Source organism: Amblyomma mixtum, chromosome 5, assembly GCF_055824585.1.
Source record: "Amblyomma mixtum isolate Tamu chromosome 5, ASM5582458v1, whole genome shotgun sequence".
NCBI lineage: Eukaryota > Metazoa > Arthropoda > Arachnida > Ixodida > Ixodidae > Amblyomma > Amblyomma mixtum.
This window is the reverse complement of record NC_143016.1, coordinates 146880949-146907925: the sequence shown is the minus strand read 5'-3', so window position 1 is coordinate 146907925 and position 26977 is coordinate 146880949. Positions and strand designations below refer to the sequence as shown.

The 26977-nt window shown below is 47.2% G+C and overlaps 2 protein-coding genes across 2 annotated transcripts in view; both read right to left on the bottom strand.

The window, feature by feature from the left end:
* LOC149344027 (endothelin-converting enzyme 1-like) overlaps positions 1-5513 on the bottom strand; it is a 64091-nt gene extending 58578 nt beyond the window's left edge. The window contains exons 1-4 of the mRNA XM_089542542.1: positions 5461-5513; positions 5259-5261; positions 1723-1859; positions 625-666 (exon numbers count right to left, since the gene is read on the bottom strand). Of these exons, the coding sequence (XP_089398668.1) occupies positions 625-666; positions 1723-1859; positions 5259-5261; positions 5461-5513 (235 nt within the window). The remainder of the gene's footprint in view (positions 1-624; positions 667-1722; positions 1860-5258; positions 5262-5460) is intronic.
* Positions 5514-10903: 5390 nt separating this feature from the next.
* Positions 10904-26977, bottom strand: part of LOC149344026 (uncharacterized) — a 34849-nt gene continuing 18775 nt past the window's right edge. Inside the window, exons 7-9 of the mRNA XM_089542541.1 lie at positions 16606-16745; positions 13902-14022; positions 10904-11360 (exon numbers count right to left, since the gene is read on the bottom strand). Coding sequence (XP_089398667.1) covers positions 11213-11360; positions 13902-14022; positions 16606-16745 — 409 coding nt within the window. The 3' untranslated portion in view covers positions 10904-11212. The remainder of the gene's footprint in view (positions 11361-13901; positions 14023-16605; positions 16746-26977) is intronic.

Below are 26977 nucleotides of genomic sequence, written 5' to 3'. Positions count from 1 at the left end.
CAGCGTTCACTAAGAGCACCGTCTGGAGGTACGTGAGAAGACGCGGGTATTCAGCCTGAAGACTTCGGAATTGTGACCGACACAAAAGCTTCATGTGCAGAGGTAAAATGAGATGCGAGCATGATTTTCTTAAACAATATCGGGTTTATATCGTGTAAAGGCTGTCATTAAGTGCCTGACGATGTGTGAGGCATGGCCCCATATTCACCGCTCTCGTCTGTTTCTGCGGACTCTACTATTCACTCCAACACAAACAAAGCTTAATTGTCGCAGTTGTTCACAAGTTGTGTCCAGCGTTCTGCCGCGTACTTCATCCTCTGCCCGCTTTCCTTGAACTGGTTTTGTTCGTGCAACCCTCCCAGGTTTTCGCCCTTTTACTACTGCAGCCATTGTGGTGATTACTCTCAGGAGTGGCCCACGGCCATCATTTGTCGCCGTTCTGCTGCCGGAAGGCGGTTCCATGCGTGATTTTTTGTCTTGTGCTTATCCGTCGTGCAAATGTTTTCCGGAAGCGAACGACTTATTTCGTGACTTTCCATGACTTAATGAGCCGATCCGTGAGCAGGATATCTGTACGCATTCAATTTTCTCGCATACGTGGGCCCAGCAGCCAAATGCACTCACCGCGAGCAGCCCGGAGGGACAGCGCGACGAGCTTGTCCCGTCCTGCGTAGAGAATAAAAACAAGTTTAAGGATTTGTGGCCGTATATGCCGAATGGCAGGATGTTACAGGCCGGACTGACTGGTGAGTAACAGTGTATGCCAGAAAAAAAACCTGCGAAATTGCTGTGTTTGCGCATGGCAGTTTTCAAGAAAAGACGTTCATTTTTTGCCGACTTCCTTCGCTGCCACAGACAGCATATTGGGTATCTTTTTTTTATATCGAGGTCGCAGGGAATAAGCTTCGCTTGAAAATGACAAAGCGAGAACGTGGCATGGTGCCCAGAGAGGTCTGGGACTTAAGGACAGGCAGGCACGCAAACGGGCAGGGTCGCAAAACAGCCGTCGGAGCGTAGAAGTGTGACGTTTAGCCACTACATGCACAAAACAAGTGCACTCTGTTCTCAGTCGCGGCTTCTGGCAACTGCAACTGTATACTGTTCTGGAAATTGCAATAGATCCTTCAACGCTTGCACATGTTTGGCGAGCTGTTTCCGCGCACGCTTCATGCCTTGGAAGCAAACACTTCATTGTTCGCACCCCCGTCTGATGGGCCCAGGTGCGCCGCTCGGCTGTGGTGCTGAGATGTTCGGTCCCTGGCCATAAAGATGGTAACAAACGACAAGCGCATATTAAAAAATGACGGGAACAGAATCGGCGACTGCTACGATAGTTAATGGTTAGCTGAAAGCAATAACACCTGGGGTGTTACGAACTGCGATTGCCTCGATTTCGGCGATACTCTGTACCCTGAGGAGTGCTGCCAACTCCTCTCTGCTTTGCGTTAATCGAAACGAATAATAGCGGGAAGACCTGAGAAACGCTTCAAAAAAATGCAGAAGCCGTAGGAAAGTAAGGACTTGGCCATCCTCTAGTCTGTGTGGCTGCACCATGCCCTTGGTATCAGGAACCTATGATTACTATTTTCGCTTTCCGTAGTTCCAGGAAAGCCAGTATGGGCTCTCAAGGCATCTAGAAGCCTAATTTTGCTTTGTAATGTTGGCGCTGCGCAGAGCGGCCGCTGAATGCAGGAACCGCAAGGCATAAGATATCCTACTAACTGTTGACGTAGTCGCCGAGTCCGATAAGGAACACACTGGATGAGAAGAAGACCACCAACACGGAGACGGATATGAAGGCGACTACCAGGTAGCGACCTCTGGTCTGCAGCTTCGGGGAGGGTACCGGGTAGCGTCTCCTGCGTTTGCAGTGGTGGAAAGACGGGGACATGGGCACTTCTTAGAAGCTTTTTGTTTTGTTTTTATTAGGGTGTACTAAACACGAGAGATATTACATCAGCAAAACCACAATTCACAAGCTTCATAACAGAGAAACGAACACAATTACAGATGAGGACACCTCTGAATAGTGCCACCGCGGTGGCTCAGTGGCTATGCTGCTCGGCAGGTGACCCGAAAGGCACTGTTTCGATCCCAGCCACCGCGGTAGCATTTCGACGGTGGTGAAATGCTAGAGGTCTGTGTAATGTGCGATGTCAGTGCATGTTAAAGAACTTTTGGGAACCGAAAGTATCACAAGCCCTTCACTACAGCATCCTTCATAGCCTGAGTGGCACAACCAACTTCTGAAAAGTGTCGTATGTTGATTGTGAAGAATCAAAATATTACTCTGAATGCAATGAAGGAAAGACCCTAACATTGATTACCAATGTATCTGGTATCTTGCTGCAACATAACGCTATGAATAGAACCAATACATTAATATTTAAGCAATATAACTTGAAAAAATACTTCAGGTACTGTTCGTATTGCGACCTTAATATGCATTATGTAGTGTAGTACTATTTTCGGAGCACCGCAGTGGTTGAATGGTTATGGCGATCGATTCCTAACCCCAAAGCCGCAGGTTCAATTCCGGTAGCTGTGGACGTATTTCGATGGATGTCAGATGGATAAATGTGCATGCACTTAAGTATCAGCGCAAGCAGTTAACCACGGGTGGTCGAAGTCATTCCGGTGCCTCCCACTACAGCAGGCCTAATAGGCCAGGGTGCCGATTTTATCCATAAACGCCTGTTAACCTGTCATGTTTCCGTGGCCGATCAGGAGGTCAGGCAGATGGTGGAAACCTCGAGGAAGCTGTGGACAGTGCAGTTACCCAATAATGCACCACTCCTCGGTGCGCCACATGCCTATGCATATCACATCGAGTGGCTAGATATGCCTTAGCCATCGGATTTCATGGGCCTGAATGATGAAAATGGTTCCGATCCACCAAATACGAATGAATCCTTCCTGCGGTGCCTGAGGACGCCTCGCACCCGTCGCCACAGGGCAGAGGCGCTTCAAGCGGCACTTTGGCGTCTACGGGAAAATGGACACGTTGTTATGTTTTAACATAGCATGGGAAGAAACAAGCCCTGAGGCGTCCTTGTAGTTGGTGCTAAAAAGTCGCACAATAAAGACCGCGACATTAGGTTTGTCCTCTATGCTGGACACTCATTAAGAGCTCGCACGAAGCTCGCTGCTCGGGCTGGCCGTTTTCTGGAAATCACAAAGTGAACAAGGAAGGGAAGACCTCAGGGAGCTTGCCAACGTTTTGTGGACTGGCCCAGACGAAGACAAGCCCACAAAACGTTTTCAAGCACCTCGAGGTTTTTCCTCCCTTGTTCACTTTGTGATTATCAGGATCCATCTGACCGACCTCTATCTACCACGTTTTCTGGAAGGGCGTCTTCGACGTTAATAACGACCGCGCAAACTCGTACAGGTGTCTCGTGGTCAGTACGGCTCCTAATGCTCGAATGAAATACAGGCTCCTTGTCGATGACCATATCCAGGGTTGCCACTTGTGCCTACTTCGCGCGAAATTGGCTACTTTCTGCAGCGCTTGGCGACTAAGATTGTGGGCTGGTGGCGTGGACGCTTTTTGCCTTCTTCTAACTTTCACACTGGGGCGTTTCTTATTGAACCATTTTAGCCATATTTAATGAGCATTACACTAATGAGGACCGTGCATTGTTTTCGTGCCTCATATTTTTTATTTGTTGTTTTCATAATCAAGGGATTGCTGAAATTTTGTCTGGTCAGGCGTAAGGTGAGATGAGTCGTAGTCACTGGCCATGTCTCAAAATGATCGATGTTTCGGAACCGTGCATTGTTTGCTTGTTCACTGGTGCTAACAAGGAACCCATGTGCAGTTCTGAAACGTCGATCATCTCGGACTTAGTCAGTGAGCGCGAATCACCTCAGCTTTTCTTTTTCTCACCGTTGTGCTGTTACGTTGTAGCATCTGACTTTGTTTTTACTCTTTGTCACATAGAGTCGAATGCGTTCGTGGGTTTAGGTCCAAAATTTCCAAAGAACATTACTACCTTGCGACCTGCGGAGTCTAAGATCTTGGGACTGAATCCTGGCTGCATTGCAGTGGAGCTGAAAGGCGAAAATTCCCGCGTTCTGTGCGATGTTAATGCATGTTGGCTACGCGGCCGAAATTATTCTGGAACCGCCCACTAATCCGTCCCTTGGGGTTGGAGTGCAATTTCATCGCCACCATTTAATACATATAATTGTTTCCTCTTTATATGCGGGCACACAGTTAGTTTTCTATACATCAGCTATTTATTACTTTTGTGGTCTTTTATACCTCTCCGCGGCCCCAAAAAGCGGCTTCGTAATGCTCTTCATGCTTTGTCGATTGAATGATATGAATCAAGGAGCTATTGGGAACGCGAAGAGAAATGTAAATATGTTGGAGCCGCCATTTCGTTTTTTTTTTCAGATGTTTATCTATTTTGCGGGAGTGAAAGGTCCAGCGTTTGCAGGAGATTGCTTTTTCCTTGGAATAAACGACGTGCTTAAGTTTTTCTCGTGAAGGCGTTCTTTACCCAGACATTTCTGGTGAATATAAAACTGGGAAATTTTTCATGACAGGAAATGGCGCAGTAATCGTCTCACATCTCGGTGGATACCCAAGCCGAGCCGTAAGGGAATGGAGGAAGATGGGAGTGGAATAAGAAAGAGAAAAACAGGTGCCCTAATGGAGGGCTCCGGTCTTTAATCTTTCGGAAGTCTGCTTTAAGAAGACTGCTTTAAGATCCCGTCACTTGCGGTTGGAAATGTCGACTCTTAGGTTATTTTTCAGGTGGCCAGAAGAACAACACAAGTACAAAATATAAAGGACATGGACCTCTCTGAACTATTATGCGAACAGAATTCGCTCCGAGGATATCAGAAAAGCAGTTCTTAATCTTAAACGTACCTGGCATGCTTCTGCGAAAGAAAAGATAACTTATACTCACGGTGTTACTATTTATTCCATATGAGTGAGTTCACGCAGACCTTTTTGCGTTTATTTGTTCCGCATATGTATACGTTGGCGACCAACAACATGCACCAAAATTAAATGACGCGGCTACTGTTGACAATGTTTGAGTTCAGTTCTGGCGTTCTTGTGCAGCTCGGGTAGAAACGAGGTCCAGGACGACAAATATCAGTGGCTGTCCTCGCATGAGACATCTGACTGCGAAGTAAGAAAATTGGGGATCGCTCGGCGCACTTACCGTCCCCGCCTCTCTGTGGCAACGCTTGATCTGTCAGGGACCTGGAATGTTGTAGCTGAAAAATGCCGCATGCACCTTCTCTGTGGAGAAAATATTTGCGATGTGAGCTCGGCCTATTTGGAATATGTTGGCGAAGAGTCGGGAGGAGAGTGGAAAGGTCGGCTGCAGCAATCGCTTTCACTTCACAACGGGGCGAGGTGAAAGTCTGGCAGTCTTTCCATGAACCGTATTGTGTCGGGAATTCTATAAACCACGTAGCCTCGCGAAGCCAGCTTACCTGTGGTAGCGGCCTGCGCCATCAGTTGTTGTTATAGTTGGCTTCGACTCCATCTGGACTGGGCGTTCTCTTCGTCTTCCTTCCCTTCGGCGCTGTTGTTTCGGCTGCTTTGTTGTTTTTGTTGTTGTCCTCAAAGGATTATTAGCGCGTACCCTTTGCAGGGCATTGTCCAATAGACAAGCGGCGACTGGCAGACGCTCAGAAACTAAAAAAAAAATGAAATGCAGACTAGGAGATCTCAATTAAAAGCAAATTGGTTTCTGTGCGGACTGCGCAAACGGTCCGACGCTTCTTCCGTGCCACGGGGAAAAGGGGGAACAATTATTGCTCCCCTGAGAGTAAAAAAAAAATATTCCCTCAAAGGTGTAACTCTAATGAAGGCGCGCTATTCGCAACCTTTACTTTTCTTGTTTCTTCTTTTTTTTTTAAGGCCGCGCTGAGCATGTTAGCGCTGTTAATCCACCAGTGCACCCTCAAAGATGCACGCTGGCGAATATGTTGCTGCTCGTTTGGGGAGTAAAGGTAGGCAAGGGTGTACGGGTGCTCTTAGACTCTTTGAACAACTGCGCAGTGTTTTAATAAAGCGTGCTTCGAAAACTATGTCAGCTAACCTTGATTTCCATTAAATGACAGCTGCCGCCTTGATATGTGCAGCTATGACTGCGATTCGCGCCACCATAGTGTGATAAGTAACTGAACTTTAGCTGAACCGCAGAGCATTACTGCAACAAAAGGGGGCTCGCTAAAATGGCGGGTATAAACTTGAAGAAGGTATGCTCTTCAACAGCGAGTACGGGTTGCGCGCAGCCGTGGTGCCTTCTATGTCGAACTCTGCCACCTCAGTGGCTTTGCATGACTCATTTCAGAGAAACTTATGCCTGTTTGTGTTGCTCTGGCATAAATATGCGGCACATGCAAGCATCGTGTTGCTCAGCGTGTGAGTTTGCTGATGGCTGGACTTCATTGCAAGATGATTTTTTTTAATATATTTAAAAAAATGCTGGAGGTTTAGCATTGCTAACCGCGAAATATTGTTCGAAAGGCGGTTTTTGATGGTGGAAACCAACGCCAAATACCTGAAAGCGTGTTTCCTTTCCTTTCGTGGTTTGGACAGATGGAAGTTCATGAAGAAGACGGCGTGCAAAGCACAGCGCGAGAATGTGCTACAGTTTAACACGCGGCGTGATCGGCTGCGGCGACAGCACAGTGCTCTCGTGCAGTGGCCAGCGAGGCTGATCTGTTCGCGCCGCCGTGGGTCGGAAACCCAGTCGGAGGCAGTATTTATTTTATTTCTGCACGCCGGCCGTCGTCACGCGGCCGCGCAGCACCATTCCCCTCTCTTTGATACCCAGGGTGTAGCCTACACGGATGCCTCCTTCGTGGCTCCTCGAGGTTCCTGCGGCTACGCCCTGTACCACCCCCACCTCCCCGCTCCTGAAACCCACACCAGCGGGCCGTATCTACGCCCTCCGGACGCAATGTCCTTGGAGGTTCTCGTCATTGCGCATGCCCTCCATTCATTTGCCCTCCTTCCCTCTCTCCAAGAGTACACAGTCTATTCAGACTCGCAAGCCGCTATACACCACATACAGAAACGCACCCTAACCCCTTCTCTCCTACAGGAGGTCGAACGAGCGGTCTCCGCATTGCAGCCTTCCATCGTTTTCCTCCGCTGCGTCCCTGGGCATTCAGGGATTGACACCAATGAGCTGGCCCATCAGCTCGCCCGCGACACACTTTTCCGGCCACCGTTGATCCCCTGGCCCAAGCCCTCGGAGGACGATGGGAGACTCACCCTTCGCGACACCATAAAAGAGGTCTACCTCGAGCTCCGTCTAGACAAACGCCTTTACCCTCCCCCTCATCCATCACTCACGGTGCCGGAGGCTCGCCTTCTTCGGCACATCCAAATGAATGCAGTTATCACCTCGTCTCGCCTCTTTCTCTATTGCTATCGATCGGACCCTTCCTGTCCCAACTGCCCCTGAATCTATGCGGACCTGGCCCATTGCCTCTTCTATTGCCCGGCTGCTCAGAAGTCGGGTTCCTACCCCCCACTTTCTTTATCCATCACCACGTGGGTCGACTGGCTTGGCACTGAAGGGGAGGAAGAACAGCGACTTCTGGTCGCAAAAGCGGTCGACATGCTCGGCCTGTAAATTATGGCCGAATAAAGGTCTTGTACTACTACTACTACTTTCTCCAGGTTGGCCAAGGTCAACCTCATTCAAGGTCTCGTTTGTTTTCCGCAATTTCTCGCATCCTATGAGTCATTTCAAAGGCTTCATCAGACACCGGCATTTTCCAGGTTATGAGGCCAACAGTACTTCGACACTAAAACACGCGGTGATCATCATGCAGACATCATAAATATGACCACACCGCAAACACGTGCACACATGCCATGAAATACACATCTTGGTATCATAATTATAGGTGAGAATGGCGTAATTCTAGTGCAAAGTTTGGCAGGACTTTGGCAGTTTTCCGAAGGGAAACTTAACGCTTAACAGTCCTTACGTGTGGGAATGAGAAGGCATTACTGTCCCTGGCCGCATACACACCCAGCCACACACACACGCGCGCGTATGGCACCAGCCGGAACGTACTGCGATGAACAGTTGCACCCCAATTCTGATACTAAAATTGTTTTTTGAGACAAGGTAATGGCGGAGTAGCTGTCTCACATCTTGGTGGACACCTGAACTGCGCCTTAAGGCAGGAAGTAAACAGTCTGGGAAGGCATACAAATGAAGGAGCATATGTCGTCGGTTGAAATCCGTGTCGCAAGCTAGCCTTCAACTAGACACAACACATGTAAGCTATAGGCAACGAGAAATCGTATGACACCACCCGGAATGCAGTACGACAAACGGCTGCGTCACAGTTTTGGTACGAATGTTGTCGGGAAAACTGGCGCCACATGGAGGTTGGCCTTTGGCAAGCATATATAAGAACATGTCTAGGATTGTGCTCAGCTCAGCTTGATGTGCGCGCCATACGGCCGCTTGGTGACGTCACGTTATTTTTCTAACCACCGCTGGGATTTTCTGTATCATCTGCGAGTACACAGAAACACACACCCGCCGGCTTTTGTCGTAATGGGATTAGTAATGATTTAATTCGCATGAAAATACAATAATTAACCAGCGTGTTTTAAAGCAATCAAGACCTATGAAGCTGTTACGCTATTGCAAAAGTGGTGCAACTGAAACTGTCACTACCCCACTGTTAGGACGTGACAACCATACTTCGTACCCTTCTCGGAGGGTAAGGGTGCGAATTAGTCATAGAAGCGCTCGTTCAGGATGGCAAAATTTTTTACTGTGTAGATTTGAGATCTAGGGCAATTTTCTTCATAGGTGGTTATTCTTCGCTTTTTTTTCGAAACTTATAGTTGTATTGCCTCTTTTTCATCGTGCCTGCCTTTTTTTTGTTGTTGTTACGACACCCATTTAGTATGCTTCCAACCATGTGCGCAGCCGTTACGAAGATGACTGTGTATGGACCAGTCCCTATGGACCGGCTGGAAAGCTGCCCCGCTTGAAAAAAGTTTTGAAAAAATTGAGGGTCGATCAATTGGATTGATGCACAGGAAATGCGATAGCACTTTTTTTCACTCGCCAATCTATTCCAATACTTTTTCTATTTCAATTCCGATTGTATTCGCTGATGCTGTTTCAACTTTGATTTGTACTCACCAATCTAATGCAATTTTTCTTCTATTTCATTTATGGTTCCACTGTCTTTCACTAACAGATTCTATTCCAAGTTTGATTATACTCATATTCTAATTATATTCCTGCTCTGATTCTATTTGTATTCGATCGGTGTATTTGGTCGATCTATATTTCTATTCGATTGGATCTATTTGTATTCGTAATCATTTGTTTTAATAATATTTGCTCCTTGAACTCCCCTAAAAAGGCAACAGAGGGAAGAGGGAGGCAGGTGGAGAGAGGGAAAGCTCCTAAACACCACCTACCACAGTAGGGAGGTACAGGCTTCACGTAGATGCCGACGCCGCCGTCTACGCCCGAAAACTTTTCGCTTTCATGGCCGTCCAAATTCTATTTCAATAAAAAAGGTGCCTCCTCACACTACATGACCAATAAAAGGGAATTCACCAAACGGGGCACAGTCTGAGCACAGACATGCCTCAAAATTTCACGTACTGCAGTTGACTATTCGGCTAGTCTACGTTGACCTAAACCTGTTGTGAATATCCTTTAGATGTGGTCAGAGCCAGTGGAGAAGTATTGTGAGTATCAAGAGTTTCAACCGCGCTGCCGGGCTTGCGATGTATATGGCCGCCGGGGCTTAGATTGCCATACAAGCAAACGCCAACGTTTTCAGGAAATCTACATACACCACCGCGCTTCCAAAGATTCTGGGCTTTTTTCTCTAGGACCAGCGTACATGCAGAAAGTGTTGCTTCAACTAGCATTTTTTCTGTAAAATTTGTGCTGAAGCTGAGCAGGTGATTGTGTTATTTACAGAAAAGTCACTAACACCTACCACCAGCAATCCCTTCAAAATAATTTAACTCATGTGCAAGACTGGTGCAGTGAATGGCTAATGACACTTAACACAAGTAAATGCAAATATATGTCGTTTCATCGTCGCCGTTACCCTCTTGTGTTCCAATGCAGCATATCTAACGTTCCTCTAGATCTGGTACAATCATACAAATACCTTGGTGTTCGTCTTTGTCATGATCTTACATGGAATACGCATATTTCAAACATCATATCATCCGCTAACAGAACACTAGGATTTTTAAAGCACCACGTACGCTCTGCACCTCAGAATGTCAAGCTCCTCGCATACAAATCATTAGTCAGATCAAAATTGGAATACGTATCTCTCATCTGGTCTCCAAAGCAAGCTTATCTCTGTAATTCAATTGAAGCAGTTCAAAACCGAGAAACTAGATTCATTCATTCATCGTATTCCTTTGATATCAGCATATCATCCCTCAAATCACAGTCCAGCCTACCTACCCTTGCTCATCGCCACTACATTGGTAGTTTATGTTTGTTTCAGAAGGTTTTTTACTCTGAGCTGCGACAGGAACCCCACATCTGCGCACCACCACCACGCATCTCCCTCCGCACCGGCCACCAACAGCAATTGTCAAGACCTCGCGCCCGCACCACTACATTTTCTTCATCATTCTTCCCCCGGATTGCGAACGACTGGAACGGCCTTTCCCGAGAACTTGCTGCTATCACATGCCAATCTTTGTTCCTGCAAAGAATCACGCGTGTACTTGCTGAGTGAAAATCTTATATTTATACAACTTACAACTTATCTGTTACTTATTCTGTTTTTCATTTCTGTGTGCCCCACTCCTTATGTCCTAACGAGGGTCTTTAAGGTGTTAAATCGAAGTGAAGTGAAGTGAAAGAAAGAGGAAACTTTATTGACGTGCTCGGAAGACCAGCTCAGTTGGTAGATGGGCAACGGAAGGGACAGCCAGCGCTCCCACGAGGCTCTGGGTGAGGGAGTGGCGTTCGGTGGACAGTAGGGGATGCAGAGCATTCCAGACCATGTGTTAGAGGGTGAGAAGGCCTGCGCAGAAGCTGCTGTTTGGTAGTGAGGCACTGGCACTTCGGTCTTGGAAGGTGTAGCTCTGCCGGTACAGGGCTGCTTCCTCTTTCAAAAGTGTGTGGTTGGATGTGGTGGGTTGAGGGGTACTCGTAGCGGTCACTGCGATAGCTGCACAGCGACGGTACCCGACTGCCCGGAGCTACAGCCGCATCCTGCTTTCTCCGCATGGCTGGAGTCTGTCGAGGAAGTTCAGGAGGAGTCCGCGCGCACCTTGCACGTCAGGCGTCTCTTCGCAGCGGCGGACGAAGCTTCGCTCCAGGCAACCCGACCAGCCAGAGCGCAGGAGCCTGCAGAAAGAAGTGTGAGTGGCGCTTTTACACAAACTTTGCATCTGGCGCATGGCTGCTGCCCGATGGCAGCTCGCAAACCACCCTCTCACAACTGAGGGAGAGACGCGGAAGTTACCACAGTGACCCGTCCGAATAATACCATATTGCACTTTTGATGCGATAGAGTGAAAGATCCTGGTTCGGCGTAGAATCCGGCACCGTTTGCGCGTCGAGGAAATCTTGATTGGTTAGAGGGCCGTGATGTCACAATCAGATCGCGCGGGTATTTCAAACAGCCACAACGATGAAAACACAGCAGGAATGACGTTACTACGCAGTTTATGATTGGTCTACAGGATGTCAATCCGCCACTGTTACTTAGTGCCTCTGAAGCAAGAAAAGCAACTGCGCTGAAAAGAAAAAGGTCAGGCCGCGACTCGAGCCAGGGCCCCCCAGGTTGCTCCCATTACTGCTTTAAAGAGGCCCTGCGACGTAGATAAAGCATCAGGCCTTTATTCTTTGTACGCAGAGTAAGGGACATTGTGGCTCCTGAACGCCCAGAGATATCGCTGAAATCGAAATATTTAATATTTTTATCTTCTACAGAAATCCTCGTTTCGAGCCGATGGTGTCGCAACGGAGCGGCCCTTTTCGGCAGTGGAAATGAGGTGGCATCCGGTTTGGGCGCTGCCTCTCTGATTGGTTGAACGCCCAGTTTGCGTATTGTTGCATATTGTTCCTTTATACTCGCGAAATAGATCCAAAATACTTATGTCTTTCAGTACTGAAAATTTCGCATTCACCAAAAACTGCAAAGAAGCAGTGAAAGCGAACAAAAACTAGTGAGAACTAGTGAGCTAGTCATTCCTGCCCTATCTACGGTGCCGCGTACACGGGCGGACGATGCCGTCAAAATGAGCAGCTGTTGGCTGCCCCTACAAAGCAACAATTGGATGCCAGCTTCCGCTGCGTGTCCGCTAGGTGCGGTTCTGATTGGCAGCGCCCAAATTCAGTGTTGGGTGAGTGAAATGGGTGAGTAAAACGCGTTTTTGCCTCATCTTTTCATTTTCAATTCTAAAATTGGAATACCTTTCGTTTGCGTGCTCTGTTTTTAATTAATATTTTTGAACTCGTCTCTGAAAAGCATGATGAGCCAATTTAATGATACTAATCGGTACAGAGGAAAGCATCGCGGTACTCTTTAACTGTGGGAGAATTAGAACCATTTTGGTTAAAGAAGAGCCTGGCGAACCTCGGGTAGAGTCCTGGTGCTTGCCGTCTTTTCTGTTGTGGTTTTCATGTTGTTCACACTGATGCTGTCTTCTTTGAGAATAAGCTATCCTGCAGAGCGCAACGAGCCCTCCATCGTCTTTAGGAGAAGCAACGAAGAACTTTGAAGACTGCCACAGGAAACAAAGTACCAGTAACAGTGAAACACAGGGTGAACGACATAAGCCACAACTGTACAGTCGGGGACAAAAGTCTCCGGACCACGCGTTCCTCAAACGAAGCTTATAGCTCTACTACCAGACAGCGGCGGGAGACCGCACGTGGGGAGATGAAAGAACAAAAAATTAACTTTTACCTTCACAAGTGTGGTCTCCAGCCGCCGATTAATAGCAGAGCTATCGGCTTTTTTAGAGGAATACGTGGTCCGGAGACTTTTGTCCCCGACTGTACCTCTGTGTAATGGCTGCTGACCTTTGTACGTCGCCATATCTGCCCGTCGCCGGAGAAGCTGTTACATTTCAAATTCTGAGCATCGAGACAGTGGTCTTGAGATTAAGACTACAGCTGGCAAAGCGCCGTCTTACCAGCCGAAGGCTCAAGTACGGTGCTGCACGCCCTGAGCACGAACAACACAAAGCACCACATTTTGTCTTGAAAAGAAGCCTTGGTTACTGACGAAGTGGCGCCGATGACGGAACTTTACGCAGCTCCTCCAAGGTCATCCACGTGCCGCGAGGATGGCGCCACAACTGCATTCGGATACAACTCAAGAACAAAGAGGCGGATGACCCCCAAAGGAAGCCTCCCAGCCAATGGCGTAGACCAATTTTCATGAAGCCGCGAATAATCCGACTAAACCATGGTTATTCCCAAATAATCTGCAACCCCCTGCGATTTCACGTTAGCAGGTCCAAGGGGATCGGTCAAGGAGGGGAGCAAGTCGACGCCATTGACTGGATTTGCTCCTTTGTGGGGATTTTCTGCTTCGTTCTTCAGTTGCTTCCGACTGCCCAAAGAAGGTTTAATGTAATATAACAGAGTGAAACAAGGCGTAATGTCAATAAACACTGCATGACACGCAAGAGTAGCGAGAACTAAACTCCTAGGCACGATCGTGCAAAGCACCGCATTTTCGCTTCAAAACATGGCTTGATTGCTGACGCAGTTAGCACGATGCCGGCACTTCACGCAGCGCCCGAAACGTCAGCCGCGTGTCGCGAGGATGGCACCACGACAAGGGTGCCTTGACGATAGCGTCGTTCCGTATCGAGGCATCTAGCGAGAACCCCCGGCTGAACCGATGACCACTTGCGCAGTGAAAGGCCTCACCTGCATTCCTCGTCAGACCTTGCGGATCCTAGCAGGTGTCGTCCGAGTGGCTTGCTAGCATCTCCCACTGCGCACTCCCGAAAAGCCTTCTCGTCCCAGCACGAGTGCGTCGCCGTCAGGTCTGCAGAGTTTCGCGCCCCTTTTAGTATGCTTCTCGCGTGTCTTCACGAATGAAGTTTCCCGGTCTCGCACGATTAGCCGTCGGAGGTCATTTCTGCGGTCGCATCGTTCTCCAAACTGATCCTGACCGCGAATCACTGCCGTATTCGCAACATACACTCTGGTTACTTTTCAGACAGAAATGTATTATTCGCCTCTCCCTCTTTCGAGAGGCTGTATAAGAGTGTGCGCATTTTTCCATAGCAGTTGATTTGGCTGATGACACTGGCCTTTTTTGATTACACATCAAGTCTGCTTCAAGGTACAAGACAAGTGTTCGGTAAGTTTTAAAGAACGAAGTATCCTGAAGAACAAGGTTACCTAATTTACTCAACTTTGAAAAAACAGTCCACTCATTTAGGTAGGGTTAATCGGACATAGAGCAAGCTACACTGAAGTTATCATTGTTTCTGCTAATATGCTGTTTTTCTTCTGAGGGACAGAGTGTTCATAGACGGCACGCCATCTATGGTGTCCCTGGCTGAGTGCAGTCTTTCTTGCTACTAGAGCTATAGGCCACTTGTGCTTGCCACCATGTTGTTGGAACTCACCATAATGCGGTCTGTACTTAAAGACAATTCCCTGGGCGTGCAGCCCACCTGCTGTTATAGCAATCCTATGCACACTCTTAACCCTAATGCCACTGCTTCGCATATTCCGGGTACTCTCGGGGAGACTAATCTTCAAAAATAGGGTATAAATATAGCTTTTGCGGTGTAGCATTACCAGTGTTGGCGAACACCAGAAAAACGGTTATTCATATTAACTATAATCCGTTTCGTACTTAGCAGTGAACGCTGCGGAAGTACTATGCCTGCAAAATCCAATAAATCCGCCACGTGTCATTCGTTCCCCTTGAAGCCCCAGTGAGTGCATCAACGAAAACAGAGCGGTATAAAACGAAGTACTAGCATTAAAAATCTCGGTTGAAGCTTGCGACAGTCAGTATTCTCGCCATCTGGCCATAGTTTGCACTGAATGTGGACTACCTTTTAGATGCGGATGGGGTCAGACCGATTCGCTCTACCAGCCGCGTATCATACGCCACATGCCATTATTACCTCTCCAAGTCCCGATGTGTAGCAGGTCGAAAATGTGGCAAGAGGTAAAGCGAAGTGCCGGAGGTTGCCAGCCACGGCACTTGAAATTTGTCGCTACGGAATATGCCTCTGTTCACTTTGGTCGTGCGGAGACAACTTTTTGGGCGCGGTCTTAGCCGGCGCGAACAGGAGCGCTAGCTTTGGCAGCGTTGACTGCTATGTATAAAAAGGAGTACAAGATGCTTAACGAGTTTCTAATAATGACTTCTTAAGTATTAGAGCTCGGCCCCTGGTTAGAATTAGAGATATTTAGCTAGCTGTTAGCAATAGCAGGCAGTTTCCGGAATTTCTAAAATGCAATTACAATAGGTGCTGTGGCTTAGCTAATTTTGGCAATCGCCCTCGCAATTCCAACATCGCGCTGCCAAGAAGAGCCACTCCAAGGAGCGTAACCCCGTAGCGCACGTGCCACGTGGCACTCGCTTCCACGTCTACCACACCTCGGCTGGCGCAGTGAGGAGCAGTGAACACCAATGCGCGGGCGGCCGGGAGAGGAAGAGTCGCGTGGCATGTGCGCCACGGAGTCACACTATATGACAGGCATCGCTGGCGCTTAACACAGAAGCGCGATTTTCGGAGTTCGCGAGAAATGGCAAAAATTTACTGAGCCACAGCACCGACTGTTATTGCGTTCACGAAATTCTAAAAACTAATATGGCGATTACTAACAGCCAGCTACAAATCTCTCGTTACAACCAGGCGCCAAACTGAAATAGTTGAAAAGTCAATTATTAGAGACCAGTTAACCAGCTAACTACTTAAGACTATTCACTGGTTTTTAGTGTTTTCCAACGCTAGCAATACTATGCCACGAAAGCCACATTTTGCAGCGAAAGCTACACTGCTATAGTTGGGACGCATCTCGCCGTGAGCCTCCGAATGACCTTGAAACGATCTTGAGATAAGTCATGGCTAGAGTTGCTATGTCCATACACCTAACCATGTGTAAGTGTACCACCTCTGACCTTGAATTTTCCCCTTCCTTGAACCTTGAACTTCACCTTTGGCCTTGACATTTATCTTGAACTTTAACACTGAATTCTGGCCTCGCAAGTTGTCTGCAGATGCAGTAAGAAATCCACGTGGTAATAACGTTGTCTCACATGATTCAACTCACAGTTGTGACGTCAGGTATGGGGTATAAATAACCACAGCTCTGCGCTTGATTTAGACGCTATGGAAGAAGGAGAGCGCGCTGAAGAGCGCACGTACCGTGAACTACATCTTCGAACATTGCTGGAAGCCGCCTCTGACCAGCCGACAGACATCGCTTCTTTATGTAGCTGTCGCTACGTGAAACATGGTTCGGCAGAGTTGAAGCGCTGCCTAGCTTTCTTGCCTCAAAGTGTCGATTTTTGAAACGTAGACTTGACGGAAACGCTCTGTATAACTGCAGTGCACATAGCAGATCTTCTCCGGTCACAGGAAAACGAGCAGTGGCTTACTGGTTAGTAGCTGCTGCGGTGCATCACAGAGGGTCCGTTGCGCAGCCACGGCCGCCAGGTGAAACCGCTGCAGCGTGGCGCGCTGCTCAGGAGTGCACTTGTCTAAGCTGTCCTCTGGACGGCACGGCTCCGGCGGCTCCCTGAAAGGTACTGCCGGATTGGTACAGCAGCACCACAGTCCTCAGAAGAGGACTCATGTGACCCACCTCCCCTATTTTGTTTCAGTGTGGACAAAATTCGTTTTAACGGGTTCAAGTGCTCTTAAACGCAGGACGCGGCCACACGGCCAGATGACATCAGTGAGATCTGCGAGCTTTTTGGAGCTTATAAGACCGACTTCGCGGCATCTACTCTTCAGTGAGTCCGGCGGTAACACGGCAGACGAGCTCGTTTTGCTTCGTTCTGCAGGCAGAGTTTCAGTACGATGTCTTATGCTACCGAAGTGACGACCATTTTTGTTGCTGCTGCCGGACCCCCACCTGGCAAATGTTTTAGTCTGCTTTTTACGTTCGCTGCGAGAGATGCTATTGCTTTGAGGCGACACTGAAACTCATCCCGGTCCTGGGACATACGTAAGGTGAAACAGTCGTTCCAATATATACTCACTGGTCAAAACAAAATCAGTCAGGACTTATCCGCGCTAACAGCAAAAGCTGCATCGTTCGATGCATGATTAACCAAACTGGAGGCATGGGCAGAAAATGCAGCAGATGTCTTTTAGCGAGTGTGTGACCTGGACAGCATGGTTGCCAATCTAGAGCTGCCTTTGAGAAGAGTGATATGAAAAACGACGACCTAGAAAATTGGTCTCGAAGGAGCAGCTTGCTAATTTACGGTCTTCCCGTAGCAGAGGCGGCTGAGACGCCTGAATAGCTGCTTACACTGGTCACGGAGACGATTGACATTAAACTGGAAATCAATTGCAAAGAGATCGAGCGTTGCCACAGGCTTAGTGCGCGTAAAATGCAAGAGCATAGGCTTATTATGATCAGGTTACTAGACTACAGACCTAAGACCGACATCTTACGAAGTGAGCACAAACTTAAGGGGAGTGATGTATACATTAAAGAAGATTTCTCTCCACGATTGCGCCAAAAACTTGAGGCGCTGTGGCAACACTCAAAAGATATAAAAAAATTCTAGCAATGCCCGCTTACAAATATGATTTCCTGACAGTGGAAAAAGTGCGATACACGCGGGACCACGTCGGTAGGCGTATCGTTGAAGGCACTGCTATCATTCCTACCGCGCACTCTGAGAGCACCGATTGACACTCCACTGTACCTAGCTTTACGCTTCTAAACTTTAATGCGCATAGTCTTGTCTATGAGCAGACCAATTGTAGCTGGTTCTTTGAATGCCACCATCCCTCTATAATATGTGTTATGGAAACCTGGCTGAAACATACTATCTTATATGCTGAATTCTTGCCCACTGGCTACTCTGTCTTAAGAAAAGATAGGGTTTCAGGGCTCGGTGGCGGTGTCTCATGCAAGATTTCTGCCAATGGTTTTGTCACCGTCGTGTGTGCTGTGTACCGTCCACCTAGTAGCAAGGAGGACCTATTTGGAATCAACCGCTACTACACTGCTGAACAGAGGCTCCACACCTTTAAACTGATCATTGTTGGTGATTATAATGTTCCAGGTGATCAATGACGCGTGCTAGCCTCTACTTCCGTGTGATTCTCTAACTGACATGAGTACTGCTTTCGGCTTGACTCAGGTTGTTGATGTCCGCACCAAAGTAGATGCTATTTTAGGCCTTGTCTTTATTAACCAGCAACTGTAGCAGAGTGGCATTGAATGTCAAGTTCTTCACGGTTTGTCAGGCCACAAGGCTGCAATTTTAGTCTAAACATCGCATGCAAACCCTGTAAGCCTCTGTACGATAGTGTTCTGAATTTTAACTCAGCTCATGACAGCTCCATTCTCAACACGATAACATCGCTCTTCGGTGATCTTTTTGTATAGCAGTTGCTGTTACAGCGTCGACGGTCTTGTGCATAGATATATAAATACTGTACGCGAATGTATAACCAAGTTTGTTCTCACCAAACGCATCAAACGCCACCCAAAGGACCCACGGTACACCAGAGAAATAATTCAGATGACACGCCGCATCAAGCGCCTTCGTAGTAAGTGTCTCTCAAATGACAGTTACGAGGTGATAAGCTCGCTTAAACGGACACTGAAAGTCAAAATGAAAGGCACCTACCTGGTACTTTTACTACAATAGCACCCTCACACAATTTATGAAAGAAAATGTGTCGAAGTTTTGGAAATTTATAAAACCAAACCAGCCCACTTCCTTCTGATTCATAATAGACGATAAGCCTCCCTCTGATCCAAACTGAAGCCTTCAGCATATACTTCAAATCCGTGTTTCATATTGCTGAACTGTATCTACTGCGTTTATTATTGACAAACTATTTGTTAGCTTCCTTCGGTTGTGTTATATTGATGCATGCGTTTATTAGGTTCTTTTTTATGTCCACTTCTGTATTGTTTACGAATTGTTAATTCGTTTCTGTTTGCTGCTCTAATGCGGTGTTTTTGTTTCCTGGGCCTTTGTCAAGCTATTTTTACAGCTTTTAGCCCAGGCGACCATCCAGTTGCTGGAAAATATGTTTTCGTTTTGATTTTTTATTGACGAAATCTGCAACTTACGGTTCCGCACGAAAACCGCATTTGTACCCCTTGCTGACATTGAAATAACTTATTCCGGCGTCTACAATCTATCGTTAAACATAGATAACTCTAAATGCTCAGGACCGGACTGGATACCAAACACATTTTTTAAAAGGTACTCTGAACGAAATGCCCGATAATCATTTTCAACAAATCGCTCGATTGTTCTGCTGGTCCTCGAGCTTGGAAAACTGCTAATGTCATCTCAGTAATCAAATCAGGACACAAACAGATGAGCACCAATTACAGACCAGTCTCCTTAAACTCAACATGCTGAAAAGTTTTAGAGCACATTATTCACAAATGCCTCGTAGAATTTGGCAAATAATAAAATTATATCAAACCATCAGCACGGTTTCCGAGCTGGATCCTCCACCGTGACCCAGCTCATTGAATTCACCCATGACATTGCCACAGGGGCGCTATGCCGGAAGGCCCGAGTTTGGCGCTCGCCCGAGTTTCATCCGAGTTTGCGATGACGGCAGTCAGTGAATGAAGATAGCGCGGAACGTGCGCAGGCAGCGGACAACAAAATGTAGAGATAAAGCCACGTAAAGGCGATTCAAGCGCACCCTGCGCGCCTGTTTCACACTTCAAACACAATACACTGCGCAATACCAGGCCGCAGCGCTACCTGAAGTTATCAGCGCCATATCAGCAATCGAGAAATCGTGACTTCTCTGCTATCTATCTGCACACTCGCCGCTAGCTGTTTGACACGCCTTTTCGGGCGCGTCAAAGGCGTGTCTTCTCTTTCAGGCTCTATCTGTCTCTCCATTTGCGAAGACGAACAGTGCGCACTAGGTGCACTCTTGTATCAATCCTTTCTCTTCTCTCGAATACGTTAAAAGGCAACAGATAATATTATGAACATTTTGTTCATTTCCAAATGTATTTTAAAATCTGAATCCAATGAAGCGTTGTTGAAAAGCATAGCTTTAGGAAATTAACAAAGATTTGACACTTTCTGCCGCTAGAGGCGACAGTGAGGCCATTGCTTGCAGCGTGGCTTGCATACGAACTAGAGCGGCAGCCCACCGTGTCGAAAACGAGACAGCTCCTGCGCTGACACGCCGCTGGTAGCGCTGCCTTCGACTGGAAAGACTGGGCAACTACTACACGCTGAATCTGTCTCATTTTTCGGCCATTGCGATAATATATTTTATTGTGTCGTATATCAAAATATAACAGTAATGCATCTTCTGGCTTGCATAATAAACAAAAGCAAAAAACTGAACTTCGCTGCACCCCCGCGTCACTGCTGCTCTCTGCAGTGACCTCAGGTGGAGCTCTCCGCTGCTACGGCCGCTGCGGCACCCCGCTATGGCCAACCATTGCTTTTAGTACGCTCTTGACGAATCTCGGCGGTAGAAATTGGCCGTGCGAGCGGCTGTGATGCGGTGTGAGAAAAAAAAAATTGCTGTTTGGCTGTATTCAATGATTCATTACGTATGCCTGTTGTGTGTGACGCCTCTTTAGTGCACTGCGGATGCGAAGAACGTGCTACCCAGCGACACAACTCATCCTATGTCATCAGACGCTGACTAAAAGCTGTGAAGGGGTGGCGCGCGTATCTGCGTAGTATCTGTTAACGTCGCGCACTTCAAGGTTTTGCGGACTGGTTTGGTCACTAACGTCGATCGCCATTGTATACCGCAGGGACATCGCATTAATATCATTCGGGCAGGTGAGGGATCTTGTTTGTAATAATGGAATCGGACTTATAACAGAGAAAGGTGTTACGGTTGTGAAGTACGCAGTGCTTGCGTGCTGGAAATTACAAACACTTTATTGCACTGGGTCTGGAGCAGCGATCATTTGTCGATCCCAGATGTGTTTGACACATTGATGCTGAGCTTTATCACCGGTGAAAGGACGGCCAAGCCAAACACCTGTGATGCGGTGTTGTTGGAGTAGGACGTGCTCCAAGCACCGGTTCGTCGTCGTGCTCCGTGTTTGACGCCTTGCAAGTAGGTGCGACGCGCCTTCAGCGTTGTGCTGTGTCTTACGTGGTTGCAACAGGCTATAGTGTTGTGCAATCTTGGTATGCGAGCGAAGAAATCGGCGGCTTTCGCCACGTTGCGTGTCCTTCGCAGAGGTGCTTAGATTTATCAGCGATGACGTCCGTTTTGCCTGTTATATTTCGATGGTCAACATCGTCGATGTCTGTCAGCAATCAGCACAGCCGCGCAGCATACCTGTAGCCGGCAGGGAAGTTGGGAGTGGCCCACCCATAGCGCGTACGCCTATAATTTATGTACGGCACGCCGGGGGCGTGACTAATGGTTTTGATTGACAGGTGAACTCGGAGCTAAACTCGTGAACGGCGAAGTGCCCCGAATTCATCTCGGGACTGTCATGGCGGCAGCAGCAGCAGCCTGGGTAATCGCTTCCTCTGACGGCAAATGTCAGTACGGCCGGCTGGACCCGTTTACTGCCTTGGCCGACGACGAATTCCAGCGACATTTTCGCCTGTCCAAAAAATCGGTACGATGGTTGTGTAAATAATTAGGCGACGACCCACGCCTGCGGAGAGTGCGTACCGGGCTTCATTCGCTTTCGGTCGAAGAGCAAGTCCTCTGCGCCCTACGGTTCTTCGCGACCGGGAGCTTCCAGGGGAGCGTCGGCGCAGACCGCTCTATTGGACGCCAATAAAGTACTGTGAGCCGCTGTGTGAGGGACGTTTCCGACGCGCTTATCGACGCGGCTGTGCAGAAGCGGTGGCTCGCTTTGCCCACGACTGCGGCCGAGCGTGCGTATGTTGAGGAGCGTTTCCTTCTGCGCGGCGGCATCACAGACGTCATGGGATGCGTCCACGGGACCTACATTGCGTAAAGGCCCCTTCGAAGTCGAATCCTGACATGGTGAAGGCCAACTATTTAACGAGGAAGGCACATTATGCATTGAACATTGCAATCAGTAAAAAATAATTGTTCTCGCCAAGTTCTTTGTGCTACTCTACAGCACAGTGCCAAAGTCGGTCCCAGACTCTTTTGGCGAAGACTGGATCAGCCGCTAACTGGTTCCACAGAACAATTCATAACATGCCAGGTACCTTAAGAGAGGCCCACAAAAAAAAAGTGGGCTCCTCAGCAAGGGCGAAATCGAAAGTTGCAGATGGCCACTTGTTAATCGGGCCACTGCAGAGCACTCACCACTGTGCTAATTAATTAAATCCGACGAATGAATGTCTTCTTTCGCACAAACCTCTCACTTGCATCTAAAAAGTATAGTCACAATGCTGCAGAATCGGGAAGATAACCGCCACTGCTGACCAAAAGCCGGTGCGAGCTCATTGACAACGAATTTCGGACAGCTCACATTAACGCGGTATGCATGAAATCAACAGATGCATGCAGTTCATTTCAGAACACGGCATAATATTCAAGCGATTCTGAACAAAACGAGTTTTCTCATTCAAGTCACGCGAAATTCAACTTGCGATGAAAAAAAATCTCTGCCTCTCCCGTAAACGAGAGTAGAGTAAGCATGAAATGTTTACGGGCCTAATGTCGGGCCGTTCGGCGCGATGCCTTGCCCTTTGAACGCAGCGCTTCTCCCCCGGATCACGTATGACAACGAAGTGTAACGTGGCATTGATGTGCTTTTTGCACGCGTTATTAGAAATCGGATATTATAATTCCGTGCATTATCAAACCCACAGCTCCAATGATATCTTGATAAACATTGAGAAGGCACTGGCAGCAGTTATTTTTTGTCTCATTTGGAGACCAACCGGCGCTTGCATGCCGGTCGCGTAGGAGGGCTTAGAGAGTCTCGTTAAATCTCGTTAAGTCTCGTACGGTGCCCGGATGTTCTCGTTTCAGTGCCCGGATGAGTGGATTTCAGTGCCCGGATGACTGGAATTCAGTGCCCGGATGACTGGAATTCAGTGCCCGGATGAGTGGATTTCAGTGCCCGGATGATGGCTCTCGGTCTCGGCGTGACGTCACCACACTGCCGACAACGGGAGCTAAAAGCATTTCATGCTTAAAAAATGTGAGATAAAAAAGTTTCACCATGCGGGGTTTGAACCCACGCGCTACCATTGCCTGTCGACTCTGCGGAGCAACGCGTTAGACCACACGGCCACAGAACAGCGCGGAGTGATACACCTCTATTTTTTTTGCGGACTACTTCCGTAGCCTTCACAGCGTTGCACATGTACCTCGTCGCCATTGGCGGTCAGCTGATGACGGGCGTTGGCAGCGTTCCCTCGCGGTACAAAGCAAAATTTATAATGCATAAATCACTCCAAAACGCTTTAAATCCAAATCTTGCACGCTATAAAATGCTTATAAAGGTGTATTAAGTGCATTATAAAATTCAACAAACCTCGTTTGTCTAATTGCACACGCAGTGCACTTGGTGGAGCGACACACAAATGAAAAGTGCACTGGCGGTTGGCTCACGTGACCCGTTCTTTGTAGACCGCCCAAGAAGCCGATGAGGTGGCGCCGATGTGATGATAAAGCACGGAATATATCCAGATAACCCAATGAAGTTTGAGGCGTGTCGAGGGTGGGATTTTGTCTTGCTACGATTATTTCACTCATCTGAGGGCGTCGCCAGAGCTCGGGAAGATTCCGAGTTTCAGCAAACTATGAAATGCAAACTGTTGAGCATGATCGCGAAGTTTACACTGTTTTATATCGCCCCCCAGACGGTAGTTTCGAGAAATGCCTTGATATGCTTGAAAGCCTTTTTGATTATGTGTCCACCAATGGACAATCACTGGTTTTAGCGGGTGACGTGAACGTTGACATGCAAAGCATCTCGACCAGACAAACAGAAATTATGTCCCTTTTTGATGCTTACGGACTTTCAAACCTTATCAATACTCCCACTCGCATAACCTGCTCTACATCTTCCTCTCTAGATATCATCGTTACTAACTCGGAAATTTCTAATGCAAAGGCTGGCACACTTCTATCAGACGTAAGTGACCACATTCCAACTTTCGCTTTCATTCCTGCTGCAAGGTCCAATTCTGCCCGACAAAATGTTTGCAATAGCTATCAGCGCATAGATATGATAACCCTGGAACGCTTCCGAACGGATATGTGTGCAGCTAGGTGGGATGATGTGATGCGCTCAAAGGATGCGAATGACGCATACAGCATCCTGGTTAAGAAACTAAAGGCTGTGTACGATAAATGCTTCTTGGTTGATCGTCCTCGCAAACAAAAAGCTAAAAAGCCGTGGTTAACGCAAGACCTACTGCGCAAAATAAAGGTTAAAGAAAAGCTGTTTGCACAGTTTATTAAATCCCGCGACCCGTCAAAGCTAGAGAAATACAAGAAATACCGCAATTCTCTTAACCGAGAGCTGAAATCCGCGAAGTTCAATTACTACAACAGCACTTTCTCATCCATGTCTGGTAAAAATGTGAGTGCGAAATGGTTCCAACTAAACAAACTCTTAAACCGAAATCCCAAATATCCTGTTACCTCAGTAATGAAAGACGGCATCGTTATTACCGGAGACGATCTCTCAAATGCATTTAATGAACATTTTTCGAGTATCACAAAAACCCTACTTTCTTCCACCGCACCGAATCCCGGCTACGCTTTGCAAACACCAATTGTTGCCGAGTCTATATTCCTTTTCCCCACAACTGAAACTGAAGTCGTAACAGTTTTTAGCAGTTTACCTCAAGCAATGGTTACCACTCACCCCTCACTAATGTTACGTCAGGCGTCCCCCAGGGCGCAGGCTTATCACCATTGCTATTCCTAATTTACATAAACGATCTTCCAGTTAACATAAACGCCAAGCTACGACTATTTGCAGACGACTGTGTCATATACAGCCCCATTCGTCATCCCACTGACAGTCACCTCCTGCAAAAAGACATTGATGCCATAGCTACATGGTGCAACCGATGGCTCATGCCCTTAAACCTTGAAAAATGTCAACTCTTGTCATTCTCTCGCAAGCACACTGTAATCCAGCACACTTACAGCATTAACACGGTTCCGATTGCTCCAACAACATCCTACAAGTACCTTGGTTTACATCTGACATCGACACTATCTTGGGTAACTCACGTCCAAACGATATGTTCCGATGCCTCTCGTGTCCTAGGTTATCTCCGGCGAAACCTGAAATCAGCATCTCCAGATGTTAAAAAACTGGCTTATCAAACATTCGTCCGCCCCAAACTTGAATTCGCATCATCTATCTGGCATCCATCCCAAGCATACCTTTCAGCCGAAATCGAGGCCATCCAAAATCGCGCCGTCAGGTTTATCACCTCTGAATATTCCAAAGAAGTTAGTATCACTGCACTCAAACGCTCTCTTTCCCTCCCATCACTTGAATCACGCCGCATAATTTCACGTCTTTGCCTGCTTCATAACTTCTTCCATCATCCAGCTTCAAGACACCCACTTCTAAAATCCCCGATAAGAACTTCAAGCCGCCTCAGCCATAGCCACCCCATAGCCGGTATGAAGACCCGCACATTAGCAATGAATAGTTCATTTTTCCCCAATGCAATAACACTCTGGAATGCCCTACCTAACGACATAGTTTTATGCAACGATTCAAAATCTTTTCGTACAGAACTGGCCCGTCATCTTCAGAATAAGTGAATTCCTTGTCATTTTTTACCACGTGTTGATCATTGACTTTCATCTGTGCTCGCTGCCGCAAGCGAATTTTTTTTCTTTGTATGCTTTCACTGCACTTGTAAACCCTTTATCTTTTTTCTTTATTTTTTTCTCTTTAGCTTTTGAAGTTTGTTGTGTGTGTTCATTGTGCGTGTGTTTTTTTATGCTTCTTTTATATGAATTGTAGCCCCCTCCTTATGTAATGCCCTTGGGCCTTTAAGGATGAAATAAATGAAATGAAATGAAACAAAGATGGATTCCGCATAAAACCTTTTAAGTTTATTATTGACTTACTTGCTGTACCGTTAACTCACATTTACAACATTGCTCTCGCTACAGGGATCTTTCCGACAGAAATGCAAGTCGCAAAAGTTATTGCCATTCATAAAGGAGGCGACACATCAGAATTATCAAATTACCGGCCGATCTTGATCCTGCCTGTGTTATCAAAGGGTTTAGAAAAAATTATGTGTTCCAGAATAACTAAATTTTTAGATAAGCATGGTGTCCTATCTGACCAACAGTTTGGCTTTAGGCCTAAAAAATCGACAGAGACAGCTTTGATTAAGCAAAAAGAACTAATAGTTGAAGCCTTTGAGAGGAAATGCCTGGTCCTTGGCATTTATGTCGATTTTTCAAAAGCCTTCGACTTGCTCAACCATAATCTGCTGCTGCAAAAACTGGAACACTACGGAATTAGGGGAGTCACTTTGTCTCTGCTCAAATCATACTTAGCTCATCGCAGACAAATGGTTTCTCATAATAACAAGTTGTCTAGCCTTGAGCCACTTCTCTCTGGTGTTCCCCAGGGCAGCATAATGGGGCCCTTACTTTTTCTTGTTTACATTAATGACATCTTTTCTACCCCTGCCGTTGACCTTGTGGGCTTTGCTGATGATATTACAGCACTGTTGTCGGGTAGCACAGAAGCCGAATTATTTTCGCGAGCAAATAAGTTTCTGGAATATCTTCACGAGTGGTCAAGAAATAATCATCTAAAAGTTAATTCTGAAAAAACGAAGGCCGTCTTATACCGAACAAGAAACAAAACTGTTCACACCAATTTCA